The following is a 16,358-nucleotide window of genomic DNA, read 5'->3' on the forward strand; positions in this document are numbered from 1 at the left end:
CAGCTGGGAAGAGAAGTTTACACCTAAGACATGTACCACACCACTCCTCAAGAAAGGGTTGGAGAAGACATCATTTCATCTCTCGTCTCCCTCCCTAAACCGATTCTAGCAGCATCTGGAGTCTGTTTACCCACATCATCTAGCCCATCATCAGGCTTTTATCCCCGATTTCTACTGTTCATATTTATGAGAAATGTCCTTCAGTTTGTGTGCAAGTGTGAAAAGGTAGATGCTAAACTAGTTGTTTGAATCATACCACAAGCATCCTAATACTAGTGTTACCATGTCAGATTTACTTTGTCCCATGTTCAGTGAACAGTGAACAGTACAGTGACTTCTGTACATGTTCACTGTCTAAAGGCATACATTGTGTTCATATTAAATCGTAGTCTGAATCACACTACGAGCTCCAAGCTCCCAGCTCCCTAATACAACAGTGTTGCGAACACAAGCCCTGGCCACTAAGGTGTAAAGTCACAACTTACATAGCTGTTACAGATCTAACTGCATGCATGCAATATCAAATGTGTTGTTGAAACATGTCAAAGGAAATTATCCAAAGTGTATGAAAAACCATAGTAGACAGAATGTTGAGTGACTCTTTTTTCTCATTTAGTTTAAAAGGTATGTTTTTCTGATAGTATCCAATAGCAAAACACATGAAGTACATTACTTAAAAGAAAGCAGAAACAATGGTAAATATTCCCACATTTTTGAATTCAGCATTTACTGTTTTAATACACTTTTTCTCTAAAATTACTAGCAAAGTGAGATTAAACTTTCTATAACACCAGGATGATTTGGTCTGCATCATCAGTTGAATCAGATAAAGAAAGTTCAGTTGTTTAGGGACTCATAACAGAAGATGTTCTGATAGAAAATTGTTGCAGTAGTCTTGATGACTTGGACTTGGCCACAGATGTTCTACATCTGTCCCAGCTTCATGATTTCAGGGTGAGGGATGTTAGTATGGTTACCCCACTCCAGCCCAGGATGCCGGTAACCCAAGAGAATAACGCAAAACAGAGGGGCTAGTGGGAGGGCGGTAATACTATAACAGAGAACTGCTTGAACACGGACTACTGTTGTAAGTTCCTACATAGTCATATGCCGTTGTTCATTTAGAGCACCACTGCAGTAGTCTTGAGGATTCTGAAAGCTTAAAGCTGATAGGGATGTGACCTGGGAAAAATGCCTGGATTGCAGCATGTCCTGCAGAATATCTGTATTATATCCAGCTCTAGCCAAGAAATCAATGCTCAATCTTTAGGGTTTAGAAAAAGTGTCAAAAGATGTCCAAACTTGCTGCTTTCAGAATGGCTTGAATGTTAACCCCTTTGAGGAATGCCACAGTTGTGGTTACGCCACTACAACTATGAAACTTGACTGTACTTACTAGGTGTTTACCTTGGGAGAACTAATACAATGTTTAGCCATTTATATATACAGTCTAGTTAAGACACAGGCTTCCCCCTTTTCTTGGCAGCAAGACAAGTGATCTGCTTGGTTCTGTGTAAATAGTAATGTAGTTGGCTGTGCCAACATTATTTATCCCTTATTTTGTATTTTTGGAAAAAAATGGTTCACTGAAAATTATGTCACAACTTTAGGCATTATGACTGAATTTATTGTCAGGGTCACTTTATCTCTATAGAAAACTACAAAGGGGTCCATGCACATCAATGTTTGCACTTCTGAAACCTTTTTGCATCTGGTTTTAGTTACAAGCAGAGTAGTTCTTCATGTCATAAACTATGCATGCAATGTCAACTAGTGCAAAGAGAGCCTGGTGAAATTTTTACAGGACAAAATTTAGGCCCTGGGTGCAATTGTTTGTTATGGCGGTCTTGGATAAAGTAACCACTTAAGAAATTATTTCACTGGTTTGCATGTGGTTTAGGAAGATCCACTAGCAAACAGGTTAAGAAGTCAGAGACATGAACCTTAACTGTGTAAGCCAAATCAGTTCCAAACAGTTCAGAGAGATACTGAAAGAACCTGGACACTGGTGCAGGGCTAGAGTCTTGCCTTCCTGTCTGTCACCAGCTTGAAAATGTCTTCCATTTGGATAGATAGGATACCTAGTGATAGGCTTTCTTGCTTCTCTAATTATATTTAGCTAGTCCTCCATATTGCTACCTAAAAAGTAGATGGATCAAATCATCCAAGCTGTCAGATGTAGCACCTCCAGGTTGGGATGTATGAGGGATCCTTTGTTGGAGGTTAGTACTTTCATCATTTTTGGGTAGTACCTGATGCTTCCTTCTGTATAGCCATACAACTCTTTGATGCATGGTTTATAGTGCTGCCTCTGCCAGAAGGGTGCAGTCATCAGCATGCTTGGCTTTTCCTGACTCAGGTTTTTAATCACATTGGGGAACAAGATGAGAAGAAAAGCATACACTAACAAACCTATCCAGCTGATGGAGAAGGCATCTGTTGATCAAGCCTCTTTGCACCGTGCAAATGAGCTGAATTTATTCAATTATCTGTTGGCACAACAAGGTCCATATGAGAATCATCCCACCTGTGCAGTAGGTGAAGGAAGACCTCCCAATTTAACATCCATTCATGTAGTGCTGTCTTTGATCTCACTAGATGGTCTGTCATCATGTTCTCCTTGGAGGACATGTAGACTGTCTTGAACATCATCATGTGCTATAAAGGCTAGAACAAAAGCAGTCATTGCCAACATGAAAATGGCATAGGATCTTGTCCCTTAGCTGCCTGTACCACATTACTGTTGTTTCATTGGCCACAACTTGCAGGGTACACTCTGTCCATAGTTGACCGAATACTTTCAGAGCCTGAACCAAAGCTACAAGTCTCCTTTACGCTGATACCTTTCTTCTTTTGAACAGCATTCTACAATCCCTACCACTTTGCGGTCCTGTGAATGCACCCAAGACTAGGTCCAAATTATCTGTTGCAAGGGTTTGGATGGGGAGGTACATTAGTGAAAGAGACCCCCACATTTCAGCACTACCTGAGACACTCCACAATTGTAGCTTTCTTCTGCACTGCTTGCTGCTGGAAGCACTTTAGTGAGTTTTCCAGTTTATCTAGTAGAAGGAAGGCTCTCTTAAGACTGGCAGCCAACAAGAAGCCCAAGGAAAATCCCACTCTGGGACAGGAGAATCCTGGATTTCTGAAGGTAAAGTGTAAACCCCAGACTTTGGAAAAGGTTTATGACACAGAACAGAGGCCTGCTTGCCTCTGTCAGTAATGCTGAGGGGATGCAGCATTCTTTCAAGTAAGTGAAAATGTGAATGCCTTTAGTTCTACAAAGAAAAATAACTATAGCCAAGCCACTGACACAGTAGCCAAACAAAGTGGCAATGAGAAACTGATAATGTGACCTACACTGCTTTGAACTTAAGGAAGAATCCGTGGTCAGAACTGTGAAGATAGGTATCCTTGAGGTCCAGGGTGACAACTGGGGCTTGAGGAAATGGTGGGTACGGGGGTGGTGGCAAACATGGTCTAAAGAGTTAGTATCTTGAATTTCGGAATTTGTATTAAGTTTTGAGAGTCCTAGAATAGGCCTCCAAGTTCTTTCTTCTCTGGGCACCAAAGAGAGAATGGAGTAAAACTTCCTGTTTAGTTTCCTTAGAGAGACTGGTTCTATTACTCCTTGTGCCAGGTGATCTAGGAATATGGGTTAGATTAGACATTTCCATCTTTCTGGTACTTGTGGTATCTTTTGTCATATGGCAAATCTTTACTCATCGAAGAGTGTACTCTTTTTCAATGACCTGTAGGTCCCAAATCTCCCAGACTAGGAGGCATTGTGACATTCTTGCAGCAATCCCGCTGGTGGGGGTTGGGTTGGAAGAGGAAAAGAAAGACTATGTCCTGTTAGCAAACAGTCCATGGGGCTTTAAGATTTCTCTTGTTGTCTCCCTGACATTTCTTCTTAAACTGGCCCCATTTACCTTTCACTGGTTTAACTTTTCCCTTCCTGCCTACGATAGCAAGGTCCTACTTTTGATGGATAGCTCCTATCATAGTGAGCTAGTGTGGGGCGTGAAAAATTGTAGGGGTGGCAGCTGTATAAACACTCTTCTTAAATATTCTCAAAGTTCCACTTTCTGTGTCAGTTTGTTGTGAGTGGGAAGGAGGAAACAATTAGCAGCCTTTTTTTTGGATTCATAGACATCACTGATAGATTTACAATAAGATTCTTGTATAGATATTTGTGGGTCTCTCTGCACCATGTAAAACCAAACAGGTTTCTTGGGGGGGGGGGGTCTGCAGGTTTGACAGCCAGGTTCCTGTGAGGCTGCCAGAAAACCATTGTTTAAGGCTCACTAAATAGGAGGATGGCTATAGTTTTGTGAACATTCAAGTCTAACAAGTCAAAGTATCTTTTCTGTACATCTGCTACCTCACGCTCCACCATTTCTATCTGAAGTAATCCTTCATCCTGGCGAGGGCTTCAGCTGAGATGTCCACCATAAATGCCTCAGATGGATGTCCTCCAAATCTGTAGCATAACCCAAAGAGGGAAGACAACTAGGAGGAACAGTCCAGTTCTTCTTCCATATTTCAGCCCACTGTAAATTGTCTACTTGAGCAGAAACACGGTCTCTCTTTTTTTTTTTTTTTGGGAGAAGGAACATCAGACACTTGACAGTTCAATTCCTGGTTGCAGCCTCTATAGGGATTTCAGTAACCCTTAGGCCAGGGTGAACCACTGACCTGAAGAGCCTGGCGAATAAGCAGAAAACTAAGAAACAGACAGTAGCTGGTAGGTGGAGAAATAGCTCACTTTTTTTGGTATTTTTATTGGGTACATCCACCACTTTGGAAGTCTCAAATTTAGTATACATACTGCTACATTCTGAAACAATAAAACAGGTTTTCACCTCATGCATCCTGGCCTAGGTGACTGTAGAAGACAATTTCTGCATATCTGTCCAGTTGGAAATGCCAGTATCCACAGTTACTGCAGCTTCTACACGGACATCACATATCTTTGGATGATTTGCTGTTCATTCTGCATGATGCAAAAGCAACTCACTAGAACAGACACCCTCGGACTGGACTTCAGACAGACCACCCTGATCACATCCCTCACATCCCTTTTTGACTTCTTTACTTTTTTTCTTTTTTTAACACTTTTACTGAATTATCACATAAGGAGACGCGGTGGTGCAGCGGTAGTGTTGTTGCCTCACAGCAAAAGGTTCTCCCATTCAATTCTCGGCTGGAATGCGGGGAGTGTCTTGTGTGTGGAGTGTGCATGTCCTCCCCGCAGTTGGGTGTTGTTCGAAAGACATGCGCAAGAGCGTGCCTTCGTTGAAGGTTGGACATCGAGCTGGCACCTCTGTGTTCGTGAAAATCTACTGCCAATCATTAGTGGACTGGAGTTCCGCTGGGGCGACCCCTAACCGGGAAAAGCCGAAAGACAAACAACAACAACTGAATTATCACACAAGTCAAACAGATTTATATAAATAAAAACAAACCACATTAACATGTTCACAGTAACAAACATCATATATCACATATATTCTTTTGTACAATTATCATAAAATCAACATTATATAAACTGCTCAATTCCTACCTTCCCTTAAACCTCACCCTGCCTGCAAATCATTATTCTGCATGTATTGTTCCTACAATTTCCATTTTTTCTATGTAGTTTGCTCATATGGTTTTCTAAATATCCCAATTCCAGTTTTTTATCTCTGCTACAATATTTACTACTTCTAGTACTGCTGGTTTAAATTTCCATTTTCTAGTAATTGCTTTTTTGGCACCCATCAGAGTTAAACTTAACAAAGCCTTACTATGTCTAGGCAACTCAGATACAGTATCTCAGCTCAAAAAAAAAAAATTCCTTAGTTACACCCAGTTGCTGACTCAATTTATTTCTGACAAGAGTACTCTGTAGGGAAATTTTAAAGTCTGCCAACTCATTACACTCCCAAAACATATGTTCACAGTTGCCTCTGTCTTCCCCAGCACACCTCCAACAATTGTCATCTACCCAAGAAAACATGTTTTGGAGTCTGCTTGGGGTATAAATACCTATGCAAATACTTTCAAACAAAAATCCTATATCTCCTAGACTTTTGTTGCATATTTGGGAGCCATACATATGTCCTCCCATTGTTTCCTTGTGAATGACTTATCTAATCTCTCTTCCCAATATTTTCTAACCTCCCCTGATGGATTCCTATAGTTATGCAATATTTTACATGCCCTACTAATTATACACTTTTAACAGCACTTTATATTCCAGATTCAAATAAATTATTTAGCTCCTTCTTAACAAAGATGTCAGGTTGAATCTAACTCATTGAATGCCATTGCAGGCCTGATAAAGGCCTTGAGATTGTTCTGATCAAAGTAGTGTTGTAAGGAACTCTTCCTACTTCATGTGACTATCAGAGGGTAAATCCTGACAAATGACAAACTCCTGTGCATCATGGTCTGGGCTTGGACAGAACTTGCAATGGCTGTGGCAATCTTCATGGGGACTCGGTCGTCCACTGACACACTTTCCCTTTTTGGGTGCAGGCATACATCTGCTGTCCCATTAACTACCCATGAGGATAAATGAACAGTAACAATAAGCAATATACAAGCAGCTCCATAAAGCAAAGGAAGAAAAATTCCTAATTGGGTACATATCTGATTCCACAGTTCAAAAACAGGCTAAACAACACTTGAAGAAAGTAAAAATTCTCAACTGTGGTGCCATGAGGCATACACATTGAACTGCAGCAAGAAAGTTCTGAGATGACATAGGTGGACATCCACTTTTTTACTGGAAGTACCATGATGTCCTTGGTGGAGGACATTTGCTATGCCAAGGGGGAAGAGTTCTGAGCTATAGAAGCTGGGACAAACATATGGGGGAACATCAGGTATGTTCCAGTAGCCAAGACTACTACAACACTGGTCTAAACAAAGAAGATCCTACCTCTATACCTTCTGATCTTTCATATGATGCAGTCACTGGATAACCACAACAGCTAGCACTTATCAATGTTGGATGACTGAATAGTGTCAAAAAAATTGTATTTTCTACACACACCGAACTGTCCCATTACATTTAGTTCATGTTACTAAGGTGACTGTAGTAGACACACTACTAAAGAATATAGAGTAAAATAAGGCTGGCAGTACTAACATTAGGAAGGTAATGGAAAATAAGTTACTAAGACACACACGGTCATTGTGCTGAGTGAGAAAAACAGCTCCATAAGAGTATAGGAAAAGGCAGGCCTTCAGTACTGAGCACTAGGGTGAGATGGGAATGAACTGATTAAATGAATAAAGATTGCAGACAGGAGGGAGGGAAGACAGAGAGAGTGAGATGCTTAAAAAGAAAATAAGGAGGAGCAATAAAAGGGATGTATACATGCTGGTTCTAGGCTGTGAAACTTCAATAATAAAACAAAGGGGAGAGTAGGAATGACAGAAGGATGTTGTGTGACTAAGTCATATTTCACAGCCTGACAAAACAAGAAGTACAAGTAAAAGTGAAAGAACAACCAACAGCAATATTATCAGAGTAACAAATTGTTCCTGTTTTTCTTTTTTTCTTTTCAGAGAGCCTTTCCTACATGGAATTTAAGTTACTATTACTGAGAAATTGTATGTACCTAGCAGAGACATAATTCTACATATCTGAGCTCACTGTTCATTTATCGAACTACTCAAATGGCCTAAAATGGCTCTGTAGTCAATTCCTTACCCGGAGGAAAGCATCAAGGGCACCATTCTCCATGAACTCTGTCACGATCCTCATTGGCTTCCCTAAAGAAGAGCAGAAAAAGGTTGTTTTGAGTTATTCATGTGCTGTTGAAACAAGGAAAATAACTTCACACCCACACATAACATTCAGTGCAAGCAAACATAAAGTTGACCTTTACACCCTCTGGCTCTGATCCACATAGTGGAGCACATGAATCTATTTCCCTTTGAACAGAGTAATGTACCTCTCATCAGTGTGTGTGTGTGTGTGTGTGTGTGTGTCTTTCGGCTTTTCCCGGTTAGGGGTCACCACAGCGGAACTCCGGTCCGCTAATGACTGGCAGTAGAGTTTTACTTGCTGGCTTGCCAGGCCTAACGGACAACCTTCAACGAAGGAACGCCCATTCACGCATGTTGTCACACAGTAGACGCTCTAACTGAGAATCAAATGGGCAACGTCTAAGTGTGAGGCGACAACGCTACCGCAGCACAACCACCGCATACAAAACACATTTTAAGCAGTACAAAGTGAATGACAGAAACTAGTATGCATGTTTTGTTTAGTTTATATCTGTTTAAATATTTTCTAACCTACTTTGCTTCCATTTATGCAACCTTTAAGCCATTGCATTTCAGCTATTTTCCTCTGGTATGCACCTTCTAAAGCACCTCATCACTGCAAACTGTGTTCCTCTAATCAGGGTGCACTTTCTCTCATCCCACTTTTACAAGGCAGCAGATGATCAGCATATTTCCCTAAAATAACACTTGCTGGAATGATATTCCACATCATAACAGAAATTAATATGACCTATTCAACTTCAAAAAGAAATTAAGAGCATCTTTCAAACATTAGCAGCACAAACTGCTTCTGAAACCATGGTTAAACTACACTCCATGACTGTTTCAGAAGTCTGCCTTACTTACTGAAGATTTCTTATGATCCTTAGTTACAATGAATATAATGCATGTATAACCCATGCTAAAAGGCTACTTTTCTTTATGTAAAGTTTTTGTAATGTAATGCTATGGCTTTATTTATAGCCTATGCACATTCTGCCTGATAAGTTTTTTTTCTGCATCACGGTTTTCATTTTTTAACCTGTGTCATGGCTGAATAGGGTCTTTAGATGGTTGATTCACCTGGTTAACAAAGGCATACATCCATGTATGCATGTAAACATAAAAACTACATACATTAACAGCCTCATATTCAGTTGCCCACCTTCCTCCATGCCTTTTTGCTCCAACTCCAAGTATTTTACACTAGTGCTGTGATCTGAAAATACACTCAATTTGTTGATACAAAAACCAAAAGGTGGAGTTTCCTAGAAACTGACCCACTTTATTCATGAGGCAGCATCTAGTTTTCCAATTCCGTCTCATCTAGAAGCTGCTAAGATAGTTATTTTTGAATTTCACCTTCAATCAACAGTTTTTGGCAGTGTCTTCACCTTTTTTCCCCTAACACGATGAAATGCAGTGGTACAGATTTCAGTGAGTCAGCTGACGATTACTATTACTATGTTTTTTGTATTGAAGTGTTTAGCTGTGTGTTTCTTTGACAATACAAAGTGTGTCCCACTATCCAAACATCTACAATTATGATAACTACTCTCATATAGGGTTACAACCTGTCCCTCTTTATGCAAAGCAGTCCCTATTTGGACAGCTGCATCCTGAACAAAAACATGAAAAATTGCAAATGTCCTGAGATTTTAACATAACAAACTTTTATTAAATTTCCACTAACAGGTGCATAGAACAATATTTTTACAAATAAAACACCTTAATAGTTTGTGAAGCAACAGAAACTACTCATTCCACGAGATTAGTCATCTATTCAAAAAAGTGAAGTCCAGTCCTTTTTATTAATAGTGTGTGTGTTGCCCAGCAAAACTTTGGCATAACAAATGTCCCACTTAGTGGCATTTGAAGAAGTGGCAACCCTACTCTTCATACGCATGTGCCATGTTCATTATAAGTGTCATTATTGAGGACACTCGTAAGGAGAAAGGGGTTTGCCAACAAGTATGTCAACCTGACTGCCATGGCAAAGCATATCCTCCTCCTAGAATGAGCATTCACCTTGTAGTATTTAAAAATAAATTCTTAGAAGTCCAAGTAAGAGTTTCATAAATAAGTCAGGCTGAAGAAGTTTTGATGAAAATAGCAGCCAACTCAACTTGAGTGAACCCTGTGGGTCTCCCCATACAGGTCATAGCAGGCGGTTGTGGTGTGACAGTAATCTGTAAAATGGCTACCAAATTTACTGGGTGACACTAAAGGAAACTAACTGGTGGAGCTGTCTAAAAACCTTGGTCCTGGTTGCTTAACATCTCAGGTGGCTAGGTACGTCCATCACATGTAAAGTCAGTACTCGTCTGCTGTTAGGTTTTGGATAGTAGAATGGTAGCTGGGTAAAATGACTGAAGAATGGTTCACCTTGGACATGATGGAAGAGTTAATCTTCAAAGATACTATGCAACACAGTGTAAGAATCTTTAAAACCTCCAAGTTCAACTAAGGTAACTGCTATAAGAAAAACAGAACTCCAGTCCAGGTATTTTATTTCAGTGCTAGCAGGTCAAAAAGGGGCAGAGACAGTTTTTGTAACAAATTCAAGTGCCATACTGGAGATGTAGGTCATCTGGATGAATGAAGGTGGAGAATACCCATAAAAGCTGTAAAGACAGGTAGGTACACCATAACAAAGACACCCAAGCCTAGACTAAACAGTTCTGAGAGATACTGAGACTTGAGGCATGGGCAGAAAATGGGGTCTATCTCCTTCTACTCAGGTATGACCGTTTTGTCCATTCTAATAGATATGTCTTCCAACTAGTAAATCTCTTGAAAAATGGGCGTTACTTATGGCAAAAACAAACAGTTATTCAGCTTGATATATTCTAGGCTAGGAGTCTGAAGAGTTTGAGGTTTGGATATAGAAATTCCTCATCCTGTTGGATAACAATTTCTACTGATTTTCCTGTTGTTCTTTGAATCAGATGGGAGAAATGGACTTTTGTTTGAAGCTATAAAGATGAGTTCTGCCCTTTATTTTCTTAAATTTAGCAGTAGTTTGGGATGAGGGTTTCTGGAGGGAAAGCATAGAGAAGATCAAGTTCCACTTGGCTGAAAATGTATTTGTTGCTAGCTAGTACCCTGTGCAAGGGGTTCTTGGAGCTGGACGTCTGGTGATTAACTTGCTAATAGGTCTATCCTTAGGGCAGGACAACTTCTTTCAGGAAGTTCAAAAAGGCAGCAATGTCTAATATCCACTTGTAGGAGGACCCTGACCCCCCCCCCCAAAGGAGACAGAGTTTGGCGAGGAGTTCCAATGGCTTGGTAGACTTCCTAGCTGTAGACTCTGTTTTATTTCCAGTTTTCGGATCATGATGGCTGGCCTTCAAATGTGATATAAATGGGTTCTCTATTTGTTGATATGTCACGTCACTGTGGCATTGTCAATCACTGTTTGAAAAATGCCTGGCTTCAACATTAACTGGCAAGTCAGCATGGCATACATCACAGCCATAACATCCTTTAAGTTAATGTGCCCTTTCTTGTGAAACACGGACCAGGAATACTGAACTCAAAAGTGCCTAAATAAGGGCCCCAAGGCAAAGTATGATGCATCTGTTGGCAGACTCTGATACAGCTTTTGGCACAGAAATGGTAAGCTCAGGCTTGCAGACATCACTGGAATTCTGAGATTTCTGCAGGGATTACAGGGAGGATGTGGGTCCATGGGCAACATATTCTTTATTGACCATGCTGGGCAGTTACCACTGCACCACTTTCATTTGTAATCTGGCATGCAACAGCATGAGAATAGAAAACATAGTCCTGAGGAGGGAATCTGTGTAACTGTGTAGTTTACTTATATTCAGAATGGTCTATGAATAGTTTGCTGTTAAGAAGGAATTACACTGGACAGCTGGGTATTCATGAGGTCATTATGTTCTGGAAACACAGTACAGACAAGTTCAAGGCCTGGTGGAACTATAATACTGACAGAGCTTTGATCAAGCAGTCATCCAAATAAGTGTACACGAGCCATTTTTCCTCCTTAAGCATACTAGCACTGCAGACATATACTTTTCAATACCCCGAGTGGAGTAAAAAGGCCAAATGGCAAAGAGGGAGGCAAATGGAGTAGTGGGAATCTCTAACGATAAATATCAAAAAACTGCTTGTGATCCTTGTGGATGGAAATATATAGGCTGATGTCTCTCATATCTAAACTGTGCAGGTATATCCCTCAACAACAGCAGAGACAACGCCTGGAGTGTTAATATACTGAACTTTTCTACTCTCACTGATTTTTTTAAACTTGCAAGGTCAAGGGTGGGTCTCCATTACTCACCTCCTTTTCGGGCACTAGAAGGTCAAGGGTGGGTCTCCATTACTCACCTCCTTTTCAGGCACTATTGATAACTTTAAGTAGTACCCATTACCTGTCCCCATTGGGTGAACTCTCTGAAATACTTTGCAGCCCAGCTGTTTTATTACGGATAATACCTGCTGCAACTTGTATTCTACAGAAGAGGAAACCTTTAAAAATAGGGAAATGAGAAAACTCTATTGTGCAAAAAATGGACATCACCTCCCTCAATAGTCAGGAAAAAACTTTCCCAAACTGGCTATCTGCTGGTAGGGAGAAGTTTGCAAGATGTTCTGCCAGTTCAGTATTGACTAATGTTACTGATCTTGGGTTTGGAGGGTGGTGCCCATTGCTTTACACTGAAAAATTTGAAACTGCATTGGTCGACCGGCATGTGCTCGAATGGCAGTTTTCAAGTTGGCAGAATATTGAACCAAAATGTATCGACTACACTACAGTGAACAGGTAGTGTAGTTTGAGTATTTGGGTTCTACATTGTGCAGGGAGATTGTGGTTTAGTGAGGAACAGGGAAATAGACCATTTATTCACTGTAGTGCAATCTCAGAGTTGGTATAATTAATGTGCAGGGGGTGCAGGGGGCAGCCGTCTACATGGGGAGTGCAGGGGGAGTAGCAACTCTGCAAAATAGTAGAATTAACATACCACTGACTGTAGAGTGTAACGGTGTGTTAATGCGCATAGCAAGATGTGAGTGACGTCATTTTCTGCTATGCCAAATACATTGAACTACGGATGTCTATGTATTCATTTTCACCTTGGTTGCAGTTTCAAAATTCTGAATTCAGCATTTCGGTTGACATTCCAAATGGTTGACTGAAGTGGATTCAGAATTTCAATAGTAAACCTGCACATTTGCTCTTGGAAGTCTGTATTTGTGGCTGTCAAGGTTGAGTCTTTCTTTCCAGGACCGATGATCTTACTGGAAATGCTTGTGTACTACTGAGAATGTTTATGCTTGGTGCTTTTCCTATAAGGTGGACAAGTCTTTAAGGGTTAGCTCGCTGAGTATCATGGACATAGAGTATGGACCAACAATTTATATTTTCCCCTTTTCTGCATGCTTTTTAAAGGTCTCTTGGGAGGGCATCACAAAGAGGCTGACCTGCTGTGGACTATACCAAGGAGTTGCCTTCTTTCACTTTAAAGATCAGATGCAGAAACAAGCAAACCTCCTTCATACAGACTGTGAAAGCATGTTTATACAGTGCACCATTATCCAAACTTTACATGCAGTCCTACCTTTCCAGCAGTTTGAACCAGTTTAATTATTTTATCCTTAAAGGAGGCATCAGAAAAATTCTGAGGGAATTTATTGTTTTGTGCAAGAGTGTTCACCTGGTACTGCACCATGTGCATTTGTCCAAGAATGTTCCCCTGATACTGCAACATGTGAGCTTGATAAGTGAGAGCCCTTGTACCTAAACTGGACGAAGGTTAAGGAATGGCACTATTTTAGATCTATTAGATGATTTCATAGAGAGGAGAGGACAGGAGACTCTGCAATTAGTTTCTTGCAAAATGCTAGTGTTGTTTCTGAACCTAGTAACACCCATCTTATTTCTTGCGGGCAAAGGGCTTGGAAACTGGTTTGATGGAAGCACCCCACAACACTTCATAAACCTTGGCTACAATAAGCATAGCATAATACTTAGGCTGTTCAATTCCCAAAAGCCTTAGTTATTAGTCTTTTTGAAAAAGACATATCTCATTGAGTCCCAACTGAAAATGGCCTTTCATGAAGGGCATCTCCAAAGGTGATATCTTCACTTTAGAAAATATGATATCTTCACTTTAGCTGCTCAAGATTATTTTGTTATTGCCAGTATTACAGACCAGGAGGAAGTACAGTCAGTTCAAAAATAGCAGATTCTCCTCATTATCCTCTGTTCTTGAAGAGACAGACTAGGCTGGTGGCCTCCTATTCTATCCCTGAACACCCCAGGTGGAGACTAACCTGGGACAATAGCCAGTGTATGGGCAACATATAGTATTCCTCTCCAAACTTTCTGTAGTCAGAATTAACTGAAAGACGATCAGGTGTTTACATGACTGCTGTTCAAGCCTGGACGTCCAGACATAAAGCACCCTATCTCAATACACCAAAGTGGGGAGGCTGCTCATTGTCTGGTAAATTAATATATGACCTTCAGATATCCAAATGGAAAAGATGGAAAACAGTTCCCAAATGGGGTGGAACTAAGGCCTAGAAAATCTCTAAGACTAAGCAGGGTAAATCTTGAAGAATACCAAACACAGATGACTGGCAACTATGAGTGCCCCCATGACTGTATAAAACCTTGAATCAAAGGTCTGAATATCATGACATATCCAAGACAGAAACCATAACAGCTCTAAAGATTTTTGTTCTTCCATAAACCACATTTTAAACCGTTAATGCTCTGCACAACCTTCACCCATTCAAGCCAGTCTCAATGACTCCAATACTGTCATCCTTTTCAGCTACTCCTTCATTCAATTAGTCTCCTTATTCAATAACGTAACCCCCCCACCCCCGCCCAACAAGCTCCATCACAGCTTTTCAGTAGAACTGGTTCCTATATCATTTTGTAAAAAGATACCTTATTAAGCTAAAGACTAGCTCTATAGCACCTGACAAATACATTAAAACTGCTGCAGAAGAAATTAGACTTCCCCGTCTCCTGCCTAATAAAATCATTCTATCCAAGTATCCCAAGTTGTATTTCTTTGGAAAAAAAAAAAAAAAAAAACTGCATTCTCCTTCTTGACAGAGGTGTTATGCTCTACTTAACTCACTAATTATTGACCTATTTTTGTTTCTTCTAGCCCTCTTAATCAATGTATCATGGGAATGACTCAGGACTCCTTTACATAGAAAAATGGCTACCAATTCACTACTATTTGTTAATCCCCCAAAATCCAAATTAGTTCTTTATACCCCTAATGGTTTGAAACTCAAAATACTGTTTCTATAGGCTAATCAGACAATACAAAAAGTAGACTTGTTCACCAAACAAAATTGCAGTGTCTATACAAATGAAAATATAACATTTGACCATATTCAAAACACTGTGAAAATAGAAACAAAGTTCTCTCTACAGAATTATAACATACCTGACTGGTTCTGCAAGAAAACACACTGCCTCAGCCTCCTTATGCCCACACTCCAACTGTGAACCCATAGTTACAGTTACCGACACACACTCTACCTAGCTAAATAAGCTGGGCCAGTGCTACAACAAGAAAGCTAAATGTGCTGCCAACAACCCTTACAAGACCTACCAACATTCTGCACTCAGAGTTGTACTGACTTGAACTTCCTCACCAACTAAGTACTCCCAACTTCTCACCATCTACAACATCATCCATAAATCCAGTAACTGTCACTCTTAATGTTATCCATCTCTTTACCCCATCTAGATCCTTAGGCTCTACTGACAAACTCTTACACTTGCATCAAAACTAATAGTTATGCAAGTGACTTTCTGCACTTCAGCTATGCATCCAAAATCTGGAACACCAACCTACTTCTTCTGAAACAAGACCATTCCATAAAGTCCCTTAATAACATCTAAAGTCTCTTGTAATAAACTTAAATCTCGGCCTATGCTCCTCACCTGGTAAATTACTCAGATAAAGTAATTAACACGTACTCCAGTCTTTTTCTACATCTGTTATGTAATTCACCACCTATGGCTATCCACAAAGATTTTCCACCTCACTTTATCTACCCTCCCTCCCATCTAAATGTTTAGCATCTCCTATCCTTCCTCCCATACCGCATTCTACCATCACTCTTGTTTACATTTAGAATGTTTTGGCTATCTCCAAGTAGTAATAGGTTTGTGTCTTTCGGCTTTTCCCGGTTAGGGGTCGCCACAGTGGAACTCCGGTCCACTAATGACTGGAAGTTGATTTTTACGTGCAGAGTTACTAGCCCTGACGCACAACCTTCAACGAAGGTATGCCCATTCCTGCATGTCTCCACGCAGAAGACGCTCTAGCTGAGAGTCGAACCGGACAGCGTCTTACTGTGAGGCGACAACGCTACCACAGCACCACCACCACGGATTCTAAGTAGTAACAGGTAACAAATGTATTTTCCGTTGCTATTTTTCTTTCTGTACTACTGACTATCTCTGCTGTAATTTGTCTATCCTAAAATGCATCTGCTTGAAACTGTATTTTGACCATTTTCTCTGTGTGTGCCTGCATTCTACCATTGCTTCTTCTATATATGTTTTCATTTTAATTATTGTA

General features: G+C 40.4%; 1 protein-coding gene across 1 annotated transcript in view; it reads right to left on the reverse strand.

Moving 5' to 3' along the window:
- The window catches only part of EPHA1 (EPH receptor A1), a 1,081,817-nt gene that overhangs the window by 286,277 nt on the left and 779,182 nt on the right, over positions 1-16,358 (reverse strand). The window contains exon 12 of the mRNA XM_044079196.1: positions 7,712-7,773. Within this exon, the coding sequence (XP_043935131.1) occupies positions 7,712-7,773 (62 nt within the window). The remainder of the gene's footprint in view (positions 1-7,711; positions 7,774-16,358) is intronic.

This window comes from Protopterus annectens, chromosome 8.part0, assembly GCF_019279795.1.
Source record: "Protopterus annectens isolate FY-2018-M chromosome 8.part0, PAN1.0, whole genome shotgun sequence".
Taxonomy (NCBI): domain Eukaryota; kingdom Metazoa; phylum Chordata; order Ceratodontiformes; family Protopteridae; genus Protopterus; species Protopterus annectens.